This window comes from Onychomys torridus, unplaced genomic scaffold (assembly GCF_903995425.1).
Source record: "Onychomys torridus unplaced genomic scaffold, mOncTor1.1, whole genome shotgun sequence".
NCBI classification, from domain to species: Eukaryota; Metazoa; Chordata; class Mammalia; order Rodentia; family Cricetidae; genus Onychomys; species Onychomys torridus.
The window spans coordinates 162,340-184,417 of NW_023413663.1; the positions used below are offsets into that span (position 1 = coordinate 162,340).

Below are 22,078 nucleotides of genomic sequence, written 5' to 3' on the forward strand. Positions count from 1 at the left end.
AGACCAAGTGACTTACAAAGGCAAATCCATCAGAATAACACCCAATTTCTCAAAGGAGACTTTGAAAGCCAGAAGGACCTGGACAGATGTAATGCAGACACTAAATAAGAGACCATGGATGACAGAATAGACTGATATACCCAGCAAAATTTTCAATCATTGTAGATGGAGTGAAGATGTCCCAAGACAAAACAAGATTTAAACAATACCTATCCATGAATCCAGCACTACAGAAAGCACTAGAATGAAAATTCCAAACTAACGAAGTCAGATACATGCACAAAAATTCAGTCAATATATAATCCAACAGCACAAAATTACAAAGAAGAGAGGTACACACAAACTTCCACCAAAAGATAACAGGAACAAACAGTTACTGGTCTTTAATAACCCTTAATATCAATGGACTTAATTCACACATAAAAAGACACAGGCTGGGAGAATGGATATGAAAGCAGGACCTAACTTTCTGCTGCATACATGAAACACACCTCAAATTCAAAGATAGACACTACCTAAGAATAAAAGACTGGGAAAAGTCTTTCCAATCAAAATGTCTTAAGAAGCAAGCTGGTGTAGCTATTATAATACCCAAAAAATAGACATAATACTAAAATCAATCAAAAGACATCAAGAATGGCATTACATACTAATCACAGGAAAGACCCACCAAGATGAGGTTTCAATTCTGAACATTTATGCCCCAACCATAAGGGCACCCACATATGTGAAAAAAGGGACAAGATAGGGGAGCCCATGGCTGATATGTAAAATATAACAAAAATATAATAAAAAAAACAAAATATACAACTATATCTGGGCTAAGAATATTCCTCAGTGAGATAGTGAATGCTTAACATTTGAGAAATGCTATATCCATTCTTTAGTGACAAAAGTCCAAAATCTACATGTAAAACATGAAGACTCCTGGACATTTGTATCATTTACTCACAACTTACTCAAATGTACATTTTCAGGTAACCAACTTCATTTGATTGTTGCATATTCGGACTATCTGTATGAACCACCATCTTCTTTAACAACAAGAAAAAAATCTTTTGCTCATGAAAAGTCTTGTCCTGGGGGATGTCACAAAGTACTTGAGAAGAAAGGAAGCAAAATTTTGTAGCCACCAAGTGTGTGGATACTGTTGTTTCTATCCCAAATATCAACTTATACTACCAAGTGATAGTAGTAAAAGGCAGCATGGTATTGGTGTAAAAACAGGGACATAGACCCTTGACATAAATTCACAGAAACATGGGTCCTTGATCTTTCACAATAGACCAAAAATATACACTGTAGAAAACACAATATCTTTAACCAATGTTGTTGGAAATACAGTACTGCTAAGTGTGGAGTATTCCAAATGGTTATATGTTTTTACCCTGCACAAAACTCAACTGTGAATGGAGCAAAGTCCTCAAAGTAAGACCAGATATTATGAACCTAATAGAAGAGAAAGTGGAGAACAGGATGAACTTATGGGCAGAGGAAGGGAATTTCTGAGTAGAACAGTGTTAGCCCAGGAACTAAGACCAATAGTTTTTAAATGGGACATCACACAACTGAAATTATTCTGTAAAGGAAGAACACCATCATTTGGGGAAAGTGACTCCCTGAAGAATGTGAAAAACATTACTCTTCTGTCATGTGGCAGCATTAGCAGGGGAAGGAATCCTTCCCCTTACCCATCAATGTCTGAGGAAGATGTGAGAGCTGGATCAAAGGTCATGTGAGCAGGAGAGCTACAGGAGAGCAGGCCCTCACCTTGCCTGGGCAGAACAATAGAGCAATTCCTGTTGGAGGAGATATGGGTGAACCAGCCCCAAAGTTGTTAGCATGAGAGAGCTGTCCCCATTCCACACCTGTCATGTAGCAGCATAGGCTTGAGAGACATGTCCTCCCCTCATCCATCAAGACCTGAGGCAGGAGATCTGGCCTCAAGGCCATAGAGCAGAAGAGCTGACTCTGTCTACCACCAGCTGCAACACTCAGTAGAGCAGGCCTGCCTTGCATCTTTTCAGGGCAGCACAATACAGTCAACCCTGTTTACAGAGGTGTGAGTAAGCCAGCCCTCAAGTTGTGAGCATGAGAGGTCTGTCCCCACTACTCATCTGTTATTTGGCAACATGGGCAAAGAAGACATGGGTTCCCCACCCCCAACAGTAGATAGAGTTTTTCTTCAGAACCACCAGTCAGCTCTGTCCCCCCAGCCTTCTCACAAATAACCACTCAGAGACTTATTATTAATTATAAATGCTTGGCCAATACCTCAGGCTTGTTACTTACTAGTTCTTACAACTTAAATTAACCAAATTCTATTAATATATGTGCTGCCACAAGACTCGTTTACCTCATCTATGAACTTCCCATGTTTTCTTTTTCTGGATTTGGCTTTTGAGGCCTCTGACTCCACACTTCGTCCCAGAATTCTCTCTGCCCCCAAACTCCTGCCTAGCTATCAGCCAAATAGCTTTTTATTAACATTGAAAGAAACACATATTTACAGTGTACAAAGATTGTTCCACAGCATTTCTCTATTTTTGTTTAATTACAAAGAAATGTTTTAACCTTAACATAGTAAATTTATACACAACAAAAACAGTTATCAAGTAAGAATTACAGTTGAAATATCTAGTTCATTTGTATTTGGCAAAATTAGAGAAAATATTTTATTATCTCTCTTTATAAAATTTTTTCATCAGGAAAAATGATTTTAAATCAATTTTACATGCTAAAGATCCCCTTCTTCCTTTCTCCTGCTCCTGCAGCCTCCCCCTCCCAACCCACTCCACATTCCCTCCTACAAGAAGGTAAGGCTCCCCTGGGGAGGTACACTTAGTAGAAACATGTCCAAGCCCCTTGCTGTGCCTCAAGACCATGCAAGTTGTCACATCATAGAAGTGGGCTCCAAAAGGCCTGCTCATGCACCAGGGATGGATTCTGATCCTGCTGCCAGGGGGCCCCTTAAGCAGATCAGGTCACATAATTGTCTCACTGTTCAGAGGGCCCAGTCCAGTCCCATGTGGGCTCCATAGCTGTTGACCCAAATTTCCTGAGTTCCCACCAGCTTGGTCTGGCTGTGACTTTACAGTTGTTTGCACATTTTCAGATTGAGAAAAACAAATTCTTTTCATCTCTTTGGAGGTGACCCTTTTGTACATATGGGGGTTTTTTTGGCCTGTAGTTATCTTTGAATATATTGAGCATGACATTGTATGTGGTGCACTTGGATGATAATGAGTAAGATGATTTCTTAATTAAATACTACTTTTAGGATAAACTTTCTCATATAGCCAATTATTATTCCCATTATGTGTTCCTCAGTTGCAAAATTGACAATCTTTCCAACAAATTCTATTAATGAGTTACATAATAAGTATGTTCTGTATAGATTGGTGGTGTTTTCCATTGTTCATAAAGACTTTTAATTTTTTAATTAAATATTTATTTATTGTAATATTTGTTGAAAATATATTTTGCACAACATGTTCCTTTTTAAGAATTTAAAATTTTTTTTTGTCTTTGGGATTTTTTTATTTTTTTATTTTTATTTATTTATTTTATTTTATTTTTTTATTATTATGTGTTCCAATTTTACACATCAGCCATGGGATCCCCCGTCTTCCCCCTGCCCGCCACTACCCCCGCCCTACTCCTCAGCCCCTCCACGCCATTCCCATGTCCTCCAGGACCAAGACACCCCTGAGGACTCACCTAAACCTGGTGGATTCAGTACACGCAGGTCCTGTCCCCTCCCTCCAGGCTGAGCATGTATCCCCATGTAAGCCCAAGGTTTCAAATAGCCAGCTCATGCACCAAGGTCAGGTCCTGGTCCCACAGCCTGGGAGCCTCCCAAATAGATCAAGCTATTCAATTGTCTCACTTATCCAGACGGCCTGATCCAGCTGGGGGCTCCACAGCCTTTGGTTCATAATTCATGTGCTTCCATTCAATTGGCTATTTATCCCTGTGCTTTTTGCAATCTTGGATTCAACAATTCATGCTCTTGCAGTCCCTCCTCTTTCTCGACAGTTGGACACCTGGAGCTACACCTGGGGCCTGGCCAAGGATTTCTGCATCCCCTTCCATCAGTTATTGGATGAGAGTTCCAAGAAGACTGCTAGGGTGTTTAGTCATCTGATCACCAGACTAGGTCAGATCAGGCTTTCTCTCGACCACTGCCAGCAGACTACAGAGGATATATCATTGTGGATTTCTGGGGGCCTCTCGAGCACTCTGTCTATTCCTGTTCTCATGTGGTCTTCATTTATCTTGGTCTATTATTCCTCGTTCTCCCCTTCTGTTCTTAATGCACCTGGGATCTCCTGCTCCCCCAAGCCTTCTTTCCATCAAATTTTGCCCTTCATTACTCCCACTGTCGTCCAGGTTGTGCATGTAGATCTCATCCATTTCTCTGTCATTGGGTGATCCCTGTGTCTTTCCTAGGGTCCTGTTTTCTAGGTAGCATCCCTGGAGTTGTGTAGCAGTCTAATCATCTTTGTTTTACATCTAGTATCCTCCTATGAGTAAGTACATACTATGTTTTCCTTCTATTAACCACAGGTTTCCCTGTCCTCCCTCCTCCCACTGCCAGCCCCTGCCTTCTCCCCAATTAACCCACCATTCCCACCTCCTCCAAGGTAAGTCCTCCCCTGGGGATTCAGCTCAGCCTGGTAGATTCAGATGAGGCATGTCCAATACCATCTTCCCTTCACCTAGGAAGAGAAAAGTGTTCCAGCATAGGCCCTAGGTACTAAAAAGACAACTCATGCACTAAGGATAGGTCCCAGTCCTACTGCCCGGGGTCCTCCTAAATAGTTCAAGTTAATCAACTGTCTCACTTAATCAGAGGAACTGATCCAGTTCCATAGGAGCTCCTCAGCTATTGGTTCATAATTCATGTGTTTGCACTGGTTTGGTTATTTGTCCCTGTGCTTTTCTTTTTCATGGTCTCAATATCTCTTGCTCATATAATCCCTCCTCTCTCTCACCAACTGGAATCCCAGAGCTCTACCTGCAGTTTCGCCATGGATCTATGCATCTGCTTCCATCAGTCACTGGTTAAGAATTCTATCACAACAGTTAGAGTGTTTGGCCATCCAATCTCCAGAGTAGGTCAGTTCAGGCTTTCTCTTGACCATTGCCAATAGTCTATTATAGAGGTATCTTTGTGGATTTCTGGGGACCTCTCTAGCACTTTGCTTCTTCCTGTTCTCATGTGGTCTTCATTTATCATGGTATCTCTTTCCTTGTTCTCCCTCTCTGTTCTTGATCCAGCTGGGATCATACCCTCCCCTAAGCTCTCTTTCCCCTGACACTTGCCCTTCATTACCCCCCTCACATCCAGTTTGCTCATGTAGATCTCATCCATTACTCTGTCATTGGGCAATAGCTGGGTCTTCTTATGGTTCCTCTTTACTAGGTAGTTGCCCTGGAGTTGTGAGAAGCAGTCTAGTTATCTTTTGCTTACATCTAGTATCCACCTATGGGTGAATACATACCATCTTTGTCTTTCTGAGTATGTGTTACTTCACTCAGGATGATTTTTTTTCTAGATCCATCCATTTGCTTCCAAACCTCATGATGTCATTGTTTTTCTCTGCTGAGTAGTATTCCATTGTGTATATGTACCACATATTCTTTATCCATTCTTCAGCTGAAGGGCATCTAGGTTATTTCCAGCTACTGGCTATTACAAACAATGCTGATATGAATATAGCTGAGCATGTGCCCTTGTGGTATGATTGAGTATTCCTTGGGTATATGCCCAAAAGTGGTAGAGTTGGGTGTTGGGGGAGATTGATTCCCAATTATCAAAGAAAGTGCCATATAAATTTCCAAAATGGCCGTACAAGTTTGCATTCCCACCAACAGTGTAGGTGTGATCCCTTTGCTTGACATCCTCTCCAGCATCAGCTGTCTTCATTGTTTTTTATCTTATCCATTTTGAAAGGTGTAAAGTGGTATCTCAGAGTCATTTTGATTTGCATTTCCCTGATAATTAAGGATGCTGAGCAATTCCTTAAATGTCTTTCAGCCAGATTTGAGCTTCCTCTATTGAGGATTCTCTGTTTAGCTTCAGATCCCATTTCTTAATAGGACTGTTGCACATTTTGAAGTCTATTTTCTTGAGTTCTTTATATATTCTGGATATCATCCCTCTGTCAGATGTGGGGCTGGTGAAGATCTTTTCCCATTCTGTAGGCTAGGCTGTTGCTTTGTCTTGTTGACCATGTCCTTTGCTCTACAAAATACTCTAAGTTTCAAGAGGTTCCGTTGATGATTGTTTCTCTCAGTGTCTGTGCTACTGGTGTTATATTTAGGAAGTGATCTCCAGTGCCAATGCATTCAAGAATACTTCCAACTTTCTCTTCTCTCAGGTTCAGAGTAACTGCATTTATGTTGAGGTTTTTGATCCACTTGGGCTTAAGTTTTGTGCACGGTGACTGATATGGATCTATTTGCAGCCTTCTACATGTTGACATCGAGTTATGCCAGCACCATTTGTTGAAGATGCTTTCTTTTTTCCACTGTACAGTTTTGGCTTCTTTGTAAATAATTATATGTTCAAGGTGTATGGATTAATGTCAGGGTCTTCAATTTGATTCCATTGGTCCACATGTTGGTTTTTATGCCAGTACCAAGCTGTTTTTATTATTGTAGCTCTTTAGTAGAGCTTGAAGTCAGGGATCATGATTCCTCCAAAGGTGTTTTTTTTGTATAGAATACTTTTGGCTATCCTGGGTTTTTTGTTTTTCCATATGGAGTTAAGTATTGTTCTTTCCAAGTCTGTGAAGAATTGTGTTGAAATTTTGATGGGGATTGCATTGAGTCTGTAGATTGCTTTTGGTGAGATTGCCATTTTTCTATGTTAATCCTGCCTATCCATGGTCATGGGATATCTTTCCATTTACTGACATCTTTTTTCAGGGACTGAAAGTTTTTGTCATACAGGTCCTTCACTTGCTTTGTTAGAGTTAACTCAAGGTATTTTATATCTATCATTTGTGGTTACTGTAAAGGGTGATGTATCTCTGATTTCCTTCTCAACCTGTTTGTCAATTGTATATAGGAGGGCTACTTTTTTCAGTTAATCATATATCCTGATACATTGCTGAAGGAGTTTATAAAGCTGTATGAGGTCCTTGGTCAAATTTTTGGGGTCACTTATGTATACTATCATATCATCTGCAAAAGAAAAAGCATGACTTCTTCCTTTCCAATTTGTATCTCCTTGATCTCTTTATGTTGTCTTATTGCTCTGGCTAGAAATTCAAGTACTCCATTGAATTTGTATGTGGAGAGTGGACAGACTTGTCTTGTTACAGATTTTATTGGAATTGCTTTGAGTTTCTCTCTATTTACTTTGTTTTTTTTTGTCAGTTGAAACCATGTATTTTTTATGATTATTATATTTGTGTTTTAATTTTACACATCAGGCATGGGTTCCCTTGTACTCCCCCCTCCCGCCCCAACCCCCACCTTCCTCCCCATCCCCTCTCCTCTATTCCCATCTCCTCCAGGACCAAGACTCCCCTGGGGATTCATTTAAACCTGGTGGATTCAGTACAGGCAGGTCCAGTCTCCTCCTTCCAGGCTGAGCAAAGTGTCCCTGTGTAAGCCCACAGTTCCAAACAGCCAGCTCATGCATTAAGGACAGGTCCTGGTCCCACTGCCTGGGTGCCTCCCAAACAGTTCAAGCTATTCAATTGTCTCACTTATGCAGAGGGCCTGCTCCAGCTGGAGGTCCACAGCCTTTGGTTCATAATTCATGTGCTCCCATTCATTTGGCTATTTGTCCCTGGGCTTTTTCCAATTTGGGACTGGAAGTGCCTGTACTGAATCCACCAAGTTTAAGTGAATCCCCAGGGGAGTCTTGGCCCTGGAGGAGATGGGAAAGGAGGGGAGGGGATGGGGGAAGGTAGGGATGGGGGCGGGAGGGTGGAGGACAGGGGAACCCTTGGCTGATGTGTAAAATTAAAACACAAATATAATAAAAAGGGGAAAAATAAAAATGTGAATTTGCTAGCAAAAAATAAAATAAAATAATAAATTTCATGCTTTTGTTATTTATTGCTGTAATTACTGCTTCTTTTCTCTTATATCAATCTGACTTTTACTTTCACTCTCAGCTGCTCTTAGGATCTTCCAGTATTATATTCTTTCAGAGAGCCTTAGGATGCCCCTATTCACTGTCCTGTAGCTTTTGAACTTCCATTTTCAATCTCATATCTTCAACTGTGCCTGTCATTGGCCATTTCAGCCAATATATGTCTGAGTGTGTCTTCTTCCAATATATACAGCTTTTTTGTCTGTCTCATGAAACAACTTTGGTGGTAGCTCCTGACTACTTATCTCAAAAACGTCCATAACAATATTCTGTGCCCACTTTGGGGAAGAGGCCATTAGAGGATTCACATACACTGTATGTGTTCTTCACTACCTTGATGTGTGATTGTATGGCTGCTCCCTGGAAAGAAAGACTAACAAATGATAAAATGGCTCTTAGGTCTGATCTGTAAGAAGAACTGTGGGACATTATCTTAATTAAGGATGTATATAGAAGTGTCCAAATCATTGTACATATTACCCCTTTGGCAGGTGGTCCTGTAGTGTATAATACAGCAGGATGAGCAAGACTTCAGGCATGATCTAGTAACAGCTTTATTCCATGGCTTCTTTTTCCGCTGTTGTCTCTAGGTTTCTGTCCTTGAATTCCTGCTCAGATTTCCAGCAGTGATAGACTGTTAGCCAGACATGTAATTTCAAACAAATCCTGTAATCTCAAAGTTTCTTTTGTTTCTGGTTTTATATTATTACAGCAATCGACATCCAAACAAAGACAGAAAATGGCACCAGAATAATATATTGTTGAGGTAGACCACACTGTTTCTATTTGGGAAGACTATGGTAAAATTTGAATTTGGTGCTGAAAAGGTGTTCAATGGGCTGTTTTATGAGATCGTGGAAGATTATTATCAGGGTACAAGCAACACAGAATGGAGGTCTGTCATTTGAATTTTAGCAAGGAAGGAAAGATTCTAACAGGACAATTTGTGCAATCTTTAAGTTAGCATTCTGTTTCTACTTGTCTGGGATCTGAGTAATCTTCTGTAATTGAAAGAGATCGGCATCTCTGAAGGAAAATCTGGGAAGTGTTTTCTGAGGATAATCACACATGTGCTATATTCAAGAGGGGGCATCGTTAACTTGTGCTGGCAGCCAAACCTGAAAATATATATTATCCCCCCAGAATGCACTGACTTTGAAAGTATGAAGGTGACATGTATAGCATCAGAGGCTTAGGACCATGAGGAGCATAAGAATCCTTTGTTGAATGTGCAGCCTTAATGGAGGTACAAACTCCAGGGTTGAATGGGTATCAAGAAGATTGCAATCTAGGCACAATCTGGCAGAGTGAAAGTCTCTGAAAAGGGCACAAGAGAGACTATTGGTGAAAGTGCAGCCCACTTGCATTGGAGACCTCAAATTAGTGGACATGCCACTCCCATGGTATGTCTACCAAATACAAAAACTGGTGTGCAGTAGAGCCAGCCTGAGCCTTTGAGATATAAGGTGCATGCTACGGATTGCAAATGTGGAGAACAGGAGCTTACTAGGTCCTTTGGAGCCCAGGAGTTCCTGTATGAATATCAGATGCAGGGCATTAAGCTATTTCTTTTGCTTTGATTTTATTGTAACTGTACCCTAATGCCCTCCATTTGGGAAAAGAAATTATTCAACTTGCTTTATTTTTTTTTAATTTTACAGAAATTTATAGTTATGAGACACTGAATATTTTATAAAGACTTTGAGCAAGGATTTTGGATGTTTTCTAGAGCCTTTTTATACTTAGAGGGAATCTGGTCTTTCCATATCAAGTGTCAACAATCATATTGTTCTAGTCTATCAGTGTCCCTTGGAGGATCTTTATTACAGCCCTGTCTTGCTGCCTGGGAACTTCAGTTCCAATTCTTCCACATGGACAGTTTCTATGTTTGTTATTTCACATGGATATTTTTCTTTCATTGTATCTTGCTCTTCCACCATCACAACCAAGACCCACCATGTTAGATACTTGACTCATCTCTGGGACAAAAGACCTGACATAAGCAACTCAGGCAGGACAGGTTTATTTTGGCCATCAGTGTGAGGGAATATGCCATCATGCCCAAGAAGTCTTGAGGGTAAGAGCACGAAGTTGCTTGTAGTAAGTAGTATATCAGCAGTTAGGAAGCAGTTAGCAATGACTGCTGATGCTCATCCAGATTTCTTCTATGAAGTCTGAGTTCATGGTCCATGGAATAATCCCATCTACATTTAGGACTGAGCTTCTCACACCAAATCTAGAAAATCTTTGACATTATACACAGCTCTTATCCTCTTCTTGATTCTAGCTCTTGTCTTTTCATCATTCAGTATTAACCATGTTAAGGCCCCTTCTTGCCAATTTCACTTCATAATATTACATTATTACATTAATTTACTTTGTGTAAGTGTTTGGAGTGTTTATGTGTTATTTTATTGTAGACCATAAGCAACTGCGTACATGTGGAGGTCAAGAGTCAACTTTTAGATGTCTTATGTTGGTCTTGCGTGAGGGCTCAATGCTTGAAGGTATCATCCAGTTTAATTGGGGTTAAGAACTTAAGTCCTGGAAAGAAAACTCAGATAGACAGGAAAGGGAAATAACAATTGGTAGAGAAGGGTGCTAGACAGAGGAGGACAGTTCCAGACCTCAGGTAGGAAATGCATGCAGTAGCAGCCTGAAAGCAGTGACATTAACAGAGATGTGAAAGTTTCTGATAGAAAGTGAAAGGTATGGATCTGAGAGACACACAAAAACAATTCCCCACAGGAGTGGACAATGGTGAGAGTCCCTAGCAGTTGCAAATTGACAGAGAAACAGATAGTATCTGGGCATAGGGAAGGAAAAAGAAGCAAAACCAGACAAATTTTATTAAAACAGTAAAAAAAACATATCCTCTAGACTAGTGATTCTCAACCTTTCTAATGCTGCAACCCTCTAATAGAGTTCCTCATGTTGTAGTGATCTCTAACCATAAAGTATTTTCATGGCTATTTCATTACTTTAATCTTGCTAATTTAATGAATTGTATAGTAAATATTTTTGGAGATAGAGGGTTGTCAAAGGCTCTCAAACCACAGGAACTAGTGCACAAGGGGATGGGAGGTGCACTAGCTGGGAATCTGCTCTGAAGCTGAGGTCAGATTGTTTTGATAGGCTTCTGCACCACCCCTCCAGAGACCCTCTCCTTCATGATTGGTCCTAAGCAAGTGTTCCTTGAACAGTTTCTGTTGCCTCTGCTTCTTACCTGTTAGCAGATTTTATCAGTTGCAATCTCCTGGTTGGTGTGAGAAAAGAGCATCATTTCTTAAAGTAGACAGACTGTCCACAAACGGAGTTCTGGCTAATTCCTGATGAGAAGTCATGATGTTTCCAGGTACGCACCAGAAAGAAGGAGGCCCTTGGCTAGAAAGCATACTCTTCATGCCAGTCAAGAAGGCTGCATTAAGACACACCTGTCTGTGTAAATACAGGATCTGGAATAGCCAGTTGATAACTGTGTTGTGATGGTGAGGTACCATCTATCTTAGAGTAAATATATGAAAACAATTACATCCCCAAGTGATTAAGTGATTTATGAAAAATCATAAAAAACCACATTGTGATAGTTTTGGGCTTTGTACTTATGAGAGGACAAATACAGGCAAGAAACACGACAAACACCTCTGCAGGCCTTAGAATAACCATCAGTGAGGGTAATGAGTTCTTTGCAGCTTTCCTCTACTGCAGCCTCTGTGTGCTGACCAAGGGAAGGCACATCCCCAGGTGAGTGAATCCAAGATGCAAAGGACTCTTCAAACAGGGTTTCAATTAGGGCTCTTTGTTTTCAAATGATTGTGGTTTTAGTTACTATTGCTGATTTTTCTATAATAAACCTGTGTAAGAGAACTGATCATTTCCTGTGCCACAACCTGAAGGTGATCCTGTTTTGTAATGTCCTCCAAAAGACAAATTATTCTACATATTAATGTTCAGCAATATTCAGGTTTTCAGGTCACAGTACAATGCAGCCAGCTCTGTGCCCGCATAGAGCATGAATGACCACTGGCCCCTTTCACCTTACAGTCCTTGATCCTCTTTGAATACTCATGAGCAGCTCCCACCTTTCCACATCCTTCTAGAATTGGACACTCCCGGTGGAAGGGTCAATTAAACTCTTTTAGAATATTTGAGTGCATTTCTAAGGCATAATTCCAAATAATTCCACATTCCCCAAGTACTGATTCCAAAAATTTAATAAGTTCATGGTTATGTTTATAACATTAACTTGAACAATTCTATTCCAAGGATCACTTTTCTATGTTACTTATCTGTCTCACTGTTGTGACAAATACCTGACACGATGAAAGAAAGGGAAGAGTGGATATGTGAACATTGTTTTCTCACAGTTTGAGGGTACTGTAACGGCAGAGAGTGTATGCTGTAGGAAGTATGGGCTTCCAGTCACTCTGTACCTGTCACCAGGGAGCAGAGAGCTATGAATGTTTCTGATCTTCTAGATGTCTGCTTTTTATGCAGTCTGAGTCCACTGCTCATGAAATAATGCCACCCATATTTAACATAAATCATCCACCTCACTTATCCTAGCCTAAATATTTTCATATACATGTCCAGAAGTCTTTTAGTGTTCTATTATTCTACATCCTGTCATCAGCCACACATTGCTCATAACCAAAACAATTCCTGACCTCTGATCTTGCTTCTGTGCTCAGTTGAGTCTGGGTATATTGAATTTATAATAGTTACTTTCTGTCAGGAACACTCATATCTCTGCTACTTTCAATCCCATTGGCTTCCAGTTTAAAATGTCTTGTCACAGATCTACAGTTATCACTCTACTATCTTCATCCATCACTCCACTCTCTGTCCTGTGTGGGTTTAATTTCCAGCACATACATAATTTGTCCACTCAAAGTAGTGAAATTTGCATATCCCTAGATGGCTGCTGTTTACCAAATCCCCTATAACATCACCACAAGGCATCACACACACACACACACACACACACACACACACACACACACACACACACAAATGTAATAAAAATTATATGATGGGATCACAAATTTTCAAGAAGCAGATTAGGAATGGTTTAAAATGTCTTAGTGCAGATCTATCACTCTACTATCTTCACCCATCACTCCACTCTCTGTCCTGTGTGTGTTTAATTTCCAGCATATATGTAATTTGTCCACTCAAATTAGTGAAATTTATATACCCCTAGATGGCTACTGTTTACCAAGTCCCATATAACATCACCACAAGACATGGCACAAAGGTTCCTGTACAAACACACACACACACACACACACACACACACACACACACACACACACACACAAATGTAATAAAAATGATATGTTGGGACCACAAATTGTCAAGAAGAGGATTAGGAATGGTTAATATTGAATGTTGAGTGAACAGGATCTAAAATCAAGAAATACAGAACCCTGTGGTGATGTCTCAAAGAGTTTAAGATGAGGTCAATTGGGCTGGGAAGAACCATCTGAAATAGAGTAGCATCATTCCTTGGACTGTGGTCCCTGGCTGCATAACAAGAGGGAGCAAGGTGAGCATCTGCAGTACTCTAACTTCTCTCCCTGCTCTCTAACTGCTAATGCAACATAGCAAGCAACATGGGACTCTTGCCCCCATGATCGCTCAGGCAACTTATGTATTTCTTCAAATTAAGAGCCAATATAACCTTTCCTTCCTTTATTTGCTCATGTAACGTATTTTGTCAGAGAAATGGATCAGGTATCTGATATGGTCCATGGTGGTGATGGAGATGGAAAATCTAGATCTGTTGTTCTCAAAATTTCCTAATGCTGTGACTCTCTAATACACTTCCCCATGTTGCAGTGACACCCAACCATAAAATTATTTTCATTACTACTTCATAAGTGCAATTTCTATTGTTATAAATCATAATGTAAATATGTGTATTTTCTGATGGTCTTAGGCAATCCCTGTGAAAGGGTCATTCGACTCCCCTCAAAGGGGCCACAAACCACAGGTTGAGAACCATTGATCTAGATCCACTGAGAGAATGTATTCACACAGTATAACACACGCTCAGAAAGCTGACTTGATAAAGAATAGGGACTAATGTACCCAGGAAGAACACCAGGATTTTTTAAGGTTCTGAAGGATGGCTGATAGATTAGAATGCCCCTATGCTACCCACCATGTGGACCATCAGAGCACACTGGAAATGCCTGGACATTTGTGGTATTTCCTCACAACTAGGGAAATAGGAGATTGCTATTGCTTTCTACTAGAGACAGATGACAGATGGCACTGGCATACTCAGTGAACAACATTGTCTTCTTTCTCCAAGAGAGCATCCCACACTGCCAGCAGTGCCAAGGCTAAAATGTCCTGGTCTACCTTTCAGAGATATGAATTCTTAAGTGTCTCAAGAATGTGGTTTCTTTTTTGTGTTGAGGTGTCTGCTTACTTGCAAACTTGATTTCTCATGGGATTCACTAGGTTTACTCAGTAAACATGCCTTTATACTGTCTTCTTTCTTGCTATTGCTTGTTGGCACTATCTAATGTGATCATGACCTGCAGTTTAGAATGTGAAAACATTTAAAGAATGTAAGGCATTTGACAGCAAGGAAGGAATAAAACTTAGACACATTCCCAGAAATCAAATTGATATTTTATATAGAATGAATTGGAGATTACACAGGACTGTGTAAAAATGGGCAATTTCTTCAAGGATTCTCCTTGCAGATGTTACAAATGCCAGAGCCCTCACTTCAGGCCTTTTGCTCAGCCAGGTTGGAAGCACACTGGACCTTCACCTGACTCTGTACTGTCAAAGAGATCATCGCATAGAGAAAAAAAATTGTGCCAAAGAGTGACATCACGGTTGTAAGAACACCCATTGGGAACACATTTGTGTAGTGTTTCTTTATAATGTCCTCCTTTTTAACAGGAAAGTCAGGTGAAAATTCAAGAGTGGTTTCCCCATAGATGTCTACCAGGTGGTTCAAGGTCACAGTAACAAGTGTGAAAATGCTGCTCACAGCCAAAATTATGGCAGACATCTTATAGCAAAACAGTTGGATCTCAATGAATGGGTCTTCCATACAGCTGATCTTAATGGCCACTGAACTGAAAATCAAGACTAGAATTTTCATCAAAATGGACCACATTATCAGGACTTGTAAATACTGAAATTCCGATGTCTTGTTCCAGGTTGAATTGATAGGAATGTGGAACAACATCCTGGTCATAGACCCAGAGATGTTAAAGTCCTGAGTGTAATAAGCTTCCCAGAGTCCAAGTGATACAAATTGCACAGCCTTGTTGTTGAACTCCCACATGCGCCAGCATTGGCTGTTTGCAAGGATGATTTCAAACACCAAAGCTGATGTACTGCAAATTAGGCCACTCAACTTGAAGATGTAGTCCTTCGTTTTGGCAAATCTGAAGAAGGCATCAAAGAATAGAGTCAGTGAGAATACAAGAGAAGGCAGGAAAACAGAAGCAGTCATGGCTTAAAGAGCCCTGAGCTCTCATACCTTGTCTCTGTTGTCACATAGAGAAGTTTTAGTGCTATATGTATAGATTATTATTCTTCACAGAGTAGATAATAATATTGTTGTATAGGAATTTCTTAGAACTGAAAAATGAGAAGAGAGTTTGCAATATCATATGTAATTCCATGCTTATTTTACCTGTATTTGCTATTTGTAATTATTTAATACCAAAAAGCAGAGGAATGCTCAAATTAATTTTTATTTCTAAAATATAGTACTATAACATTTCATGACTATTGCAAACTAAAATCATCTATGAAAGAACCAAAGAAAATGAAAATAATTTACATAGTAAACTCAATTATGTAAAAATAATAACACACTTGACATATTTGTGAAAACATGTATATGTATACAAAGATCTGTGCATAATGATACACTTCATAAATGATAGTGCACAATGATATTCCACTTTGTGTATTTTTCAGGAATGTACACTTCTCTAAAGAAAGCTATACATATTTTATAATTGAACAGAAATAGTATGTCTATCAACATATACTGTAACACCTGGGGATAGAGCTCAGTGGTAAACTGATAATCCAACATGCATGAAACCCTGAATTCTTCTTCAGTATCTAAAAACCAAAATCTATGTGTAAAATTGTTCACAGAATGAGACAGACGAGTAGGGGAAATGGATAATTAACACATAAAATCATATAAATCCATAAAAATGGATATATCCATTTATAACCCATCTCTTACTTAAAATTTCACCTTTGGATAATTAGCTTCATTTCAGTGAAACAAAAAGAATCCCGATGTGTTTTGTGGGATCAAATATGTTCTTTCACGGAAAATTTATACTCTGTATAGTAACTTTGAACTAGCTTCTTTGCACCTTTTCTCAATTCCAATCTTAGGATGCAAAGGAGAAAAATCATACACTGAGGGGTAATACTGGATCATTTAACAGAATGGAAGGAGGTGAGTCATTTACTCACAAGGCATGTGGATAACCTCACTGCAAACTGTGCATGCAGAAGTTTGAAGGGGCCTACACATTGGATCTTCTTGCCAGCAAAACTTCTTAACAGCAACCCACTCTCTGAAGTCTCTGTAGAATGTGCTTCCTGACTGAGTGAAGGCAATAGCTGTTCTACTAGGGACGTTTCATCAGCAAGATGAGTTCACAATTCATGGTAGCTCGGGCAACACCCTGACCACATCATCTTCCTTGTCAAAGCAGGAATGAGGCAATGGACTACAAGAACAGTGTGCTTTGAAGCAGAACTGAAAACATGAGGAAGATTGCTGTTGTTCCAGAAAAAAAAATTAATGTTCTAGCGTGGCAGTATCTGTTTCTTCTGGTGTTGGAAACATGTGGAGTAGATGCATGTGATTCATAAAGACCATATTTAATAGCTCCCATATATAACATAAAGTTTTTATACCTTTCTGTAGTCTGGATAAGAAGATTCATTTGAAGGGTGGCAGGATCAAAGAAGTTCCTCCCAGTAATAGTAAATGACCATATATGGGGTCAGAGAAAGAGTGGAAACACCTTCAGAAAAAGAAATTCTATTAGGCAGATGTTTCAGCTCAGAGCAATGTCACTTCAACCCCTTCATCACTCAATACTTTCCATTCACCTCCTGTCCTTGGCTTAATTAGAACCTCATTTAAAAACTTCAGGGGTATTCATACATCTGATATCACTGACTCTCTAAGGACACCCACCCAATTATTTCCCCATTTTGTAGGTAAGGTACCAAGAGAGAGGGGCTAACTCCTATACTAAACATCTGGGAGCTACACAAATAAAACCTGCAGGGCAGTTCAATGATTGCCTGCAGTCCCGCATGGGGCTTTCAGACACTTATGATATGCAGCAGCATTGACACACATTAATCACATGTCCATGGCCCCTTTCTGGCATTCTGTGTCCTGTGAAATCAAATGTGATTAGTAAAGCCACCTGGGAGTGAAAAATACTTGCCTCTTTTTCCCTTCTAGGAAGACCAAATTTTAGTGACCTCCAGTTGACAGAGAATTAACTCAATTTAAAAATTCTTATGTTTCCATGGCTACTAAGGCTGAATAGTGGATTATGAGCAAGGAACACAACTTCCTAGTCATACTTAGCCATAAAGGGCCAGTGTGTTTAATTTCCCTTTGTATGTGAATAGTCTTTAAAAGAGGAATTTACTTTTGAAATCATGAATTAAATAAGTACTACAATGCCTGATGGGCATAGCACAGATAGTTATTTGAAACAGAATAAAAGAAGCTCTTATCCCCCATCCTTTTCCCTCCATTATCTGTGTGGAAGAAGGATAGATATTTCACTTTGAGCAAAGTGTCTTCAAATGGAGATTTTTGGGCCATCGTACCTTCTGGAAACATTATATATATAATATACAAATTTGTGTGTGTGTGTGTGTGTGTGTGTGTGTGTGTGTGTGTGTGTGCATACACACACACACACACACACACACACACACACACACACACATATATATATATATATACAAATTAGATTATATGTATATAAAACCATGGGGTATTTTGTTTTGAATAGAACAATATCCTCCATTTATCTTTCTGTGTTTTCCTTCAAACTCTGTTACACTGAGGATACTAGTTAAGGGTTCTATTGCTGTGATAAACGCACCCTGACCAAATTCAACTTGGAGAGGAAATGGTTCATGTGGCTCTCTTTGCCACATCATAGTGCATCACCACAAGAGATTAGGGCAGTCACTCAAGGCAGAAACAAAGACAGAAAATGAATCAAGCAGAAAACAAGGAAAAACACTGCTTACTGAGTTGCCCCCCATAGCAAGCTCAATTTGCATTTTAATATCATCTATGACTAGGAATAATCTAATTAAAGAGTCCATTGAATTGAAAATTGGAGGAAATTATTTTAACCAGGACTTTTCTTTTCAATAAGAGATGTTTAAGAAAAATCTTAGAGAATACTGAAGGAAACTAACCCATAGTCTAAGCCAATTTGTAATCATATGTTACTACTGTGCCTAGTTTTCTCCTTGTTCCCATTCATGTTTAACACTCAATGATACATTAAATCTGCACCTATTTGGATTAAAGCTCTGAAGGCATACCTCACCATCACAGTGTTGAAAGTTTACATGGATATCTGTAATGATGTTTTTCAGTCATTTTTTCAAATACTTGGATTTTATGGCCACTAGAGACTATTCTTCTTCAGCAGGAAATATAAATAAAGTAAGGAAAGCCAAATAATCTGCTTCTTATTGAAGATATACTATTTTTTAAATTACCCAAAATAAGTCATCATGAATTTCAGATTTTCCATAAAGAAAATAGCACACTTGCAAATGAAGTTAACTAAAGAAATGGAATGTAAACCATGTTCTTCAGCTAAAGTGTCCATATTGAACATTACCTACAGCTTACAATCCTTGACAACATTTAAGGAAATTAAGCCAAATGACATTTTATTTGACTATTTTCAGAATGGGGGAATCAAGTATAATCTAACTCAAAATAGCATTATTGCTACTGATGGAAATTAATCTGATTTTCTTCCTCAAAAACTAAAGAACAAATTGCTTTGTTATAGTTTTACACTAAACACATGGCTGTAGTACTGGTTATGTACATAATGAATTGGTTGGTTTATTTGTTGGTAGGTTGGTTTAGTTGGTAGGTTGTTTGTTTCTTTGTTTGTTTGTTTGGTTTGAATCGTAGTCTCACAGTGTAACTTTGGACTGAACTTCACTATATATGAGACTGGCCTCAAACTCACAGACATCTGCATTCCTTTTGAGTGCAAAGATTAAAAGCATATAATACTATGCCTCAAGAGTGTAACAGTTTCTCAAAGAATAAAATTTATCATTTTGTAAACTCCTCTGGAAGGACCCACCACAAAATCCCCCCATCAGAACTTGCAGTCTACATGCCCTGCCCCAATACCCATCTGCCTGAGACCCCAGTAACTTCCAGAGTCAAAGAAACCAAACTGCCAGCTCTCACTGGACCAAGAATGACTTCCTGACACAAGAAATCCACAGGCCCTCATGAGACCAAGAGTGGCTTTCTGAGGCATAGAATCTGCCACCTCTCATTGGACCAAGAGAGGCTTACTGAGACACAGAGTCTGTCAGGTCTAACTGGACCAGAAGCCCCAATAAGAGAAAGAGTGGTTCAGTGAGTCTCAGAATGAACTAGCTTAGGATGAGCAAAGAGCAGTTTCCTGAGATACAGAATCTCCCAGCTCCAATTAGACCAATAGCTAAGGTTGGACCTAGAGAGCCCCCTTGTGACAAAACCACAATAATCACAGATTGAACCAATAGCAACTTGCTCAGACACAGGCACCTTTTATAACTATTAGAAGAAAAGATGGGCAGATGTCAATGCAAAAATACATACAACAACATAAACAGCAATACAACATCAACAGAACCTAGCTTTTCTCCAACATCAAGACCTGAACATCACAATATAGAAGAAGCAGAAGAAAGCAACTATAAAAATAGTTTCATGAAGATGCTGGATGCCTTTCAAGAAAAATGAAAAATTCCCTTTAAGAAAGGGAGGAAAATGCAAACAAAAAAATTGGAATAAATCAATAAAGAAATGGAGAAAAAGGCAAACAAAAAATAAAAATTGGAAGAAATCAACAAATCCCTTAAGAAAGCCAAGAAAACCATGAAAAGGCAATTAAACATGGGAGAGAAACAGTTCAAGACCTGAAAAGGGAAATAGAAACAATGAAGAAGACACGAACACAGGGAATGGTGGAAATAGAAAATCTGAGTAAAAGAACAAGAGACACAGATGCAAGAATAACCAACAGAATAGGAGAGATGGAAGTGAGAATCTCTGGTGTAGAGGATACAATAGAGGAAACAGAATCATCAGTCAAAGAAAATACCATAGCCATAAAGGTCATAATTAAAAATGTCCTGCACATCTGGAACAAAATGAAAAGGCCAAACCTAAGAATAATTGGGATAGAAGAAGGAGAAGAATACCAACTCAAAGCACAGAACAATATATTCAACCAGATCATTGAGGGAAACTTGCCAAACTTAAAGGTGGCTATACCTACTAAGATACTAGAAGCCTATAGAACACCAAAAAGACTAGAGCCACCCCTCAAAAGGCCCCTTGCCACATAATAACTAAACAACTAAACAAACAGACTAAAGAAAGAATATTATGAGCAGCAAAGGAAAAAGGCCAAGTGACTTATAAAAGCAAACCCATTAGAATAGCACCGGACTTGTCAATGGAGACTTTGAAAGGCATAACGACCTGCACAGATGTAATGCACACACTAAGAGACCATGGAAACCTGCCTAGACTAATATACCCAGCAAAACTTTCAATCACCATATGCTGAGTGTACAAGGCATTCCAAGACAAAACCAGATTTAAACACTACCTGTCCACAAACACAGCCCTACAGAAAGGAATAGAAGAAAAAATTTCATTAACCTCCTGTCCTTGTCTAAATTAGACCCTTATTTAAACAGTTCAGGAGTATTTGTACATCTGATATTACTGACTCTCTAAGGACACATATCCAATCGTTTTCCCCATTTTGTAGGTAAGGTGCCAAGAGAGAAGGGTTTACTCATATACTAAACATCTGGGAGCTACACAAATAAAACCTGCAGGGCAGCTCAATGATTACCTGCAGTCCCACATGGGTCTTCCAGACACTTACGATAAGCAGCAGCATTGACACACATTAATCACATGTCAATGGCCCTTTCTGGCATTCTGTGTCCTGTGAAATCAAATGTGATTAGTAAAGCCACCTGGAAGTGGAAAATACTTGCCTCTTTTTCCCTTCTAGGAAGACCAAATTTTAGTGACCTCCACTTGACAGAGAATTAACTCAATTTTAAAATTCTTATGTTTCCATGGCAACTAAAGATGAATGGTGGATTATGAGCAAGGAACATAACTTCCTAGTCATACTTAGCCATAAAGGGCCAGTGTGTTTAATTTCCCTTTGTATGTGAATAGTCTTTAAAAGAGGAATTTACTTTTGAAATCATGCATTAAATAAGTACTATAATGCCTGATGGGCATAGCACAGATAGTTATTTGAAATAGAGTAAAAGAAGCTCTTATCCCCCATCCTTTTCCCTCCATTATCTGTGTGGAAGTAAGATAGACATTTTACTTTGAGCAAAGTGCCTTCATTGGAGATTTTCGGGCCATTGTACCTTCTGGAAACATCTTAGATATAGACACAAATTAGATATTACCTATATATACACATATAAAACAGATTTTATATATATGTATATATACATATGTATATAGCAGATTATATGTATATAAAACCATGGGGTATTTTGTTTTGAATAATAAAATATCCTTCATTTATATTTCTGTGTTTTCCTTCAAACTCTGTTACATTGAGGATACTAGTTGGGGGTTCTATTGCTGTGATAAAAGCACCATGACCAAAATCA

General features: G+C 39.1%; 2 protein-coding genes across 2 annotated transcripts in view; one reads left to right on the plus strand and one right to left on the minus strand.

Annotated features, from left to right (window-relative positions):
• Window positions 1-14,861: 14,861 nt before the first annotated feature.
• Window positions 14,862-15,602, minus strand: LOC118576398. The gene has a single exon (XM_036176663.1). It carries the CDS (start codon window positions 15,600-15,602, stop codon window positions 14,862-14,864), a length of 741 nt encoding a protein of 246 aa, XP_036032556.1.
• Window positions 15,603-20,356: 4,754 nt separating this feature from the next.
• The window catches only part of LOC118576399 (testis-expressed protein 2-like), a 36,867-nt gene continuing 35,145 nt past the window's right edge, over window positions 20,357-22,078 (plus strand). Inside the window, 1 exon segment of the mRNA XM_036176664.1 lies at window positions 20,357-20,458. Within this exon segment, the coding sequence (XP_036032557.1) occupies window positions 20,357-20,458 (102 nt within the window).

Excerpts from the sequence above, each read along its gene's own strand:
- LOC118576398 (XM_036176663.1), bottom strand. The coding sequence starts at position 15,602 with ATGACTGCTTCTGTTTTCCTGCCTTCTCTTGTATTCTCACTGACTCTA.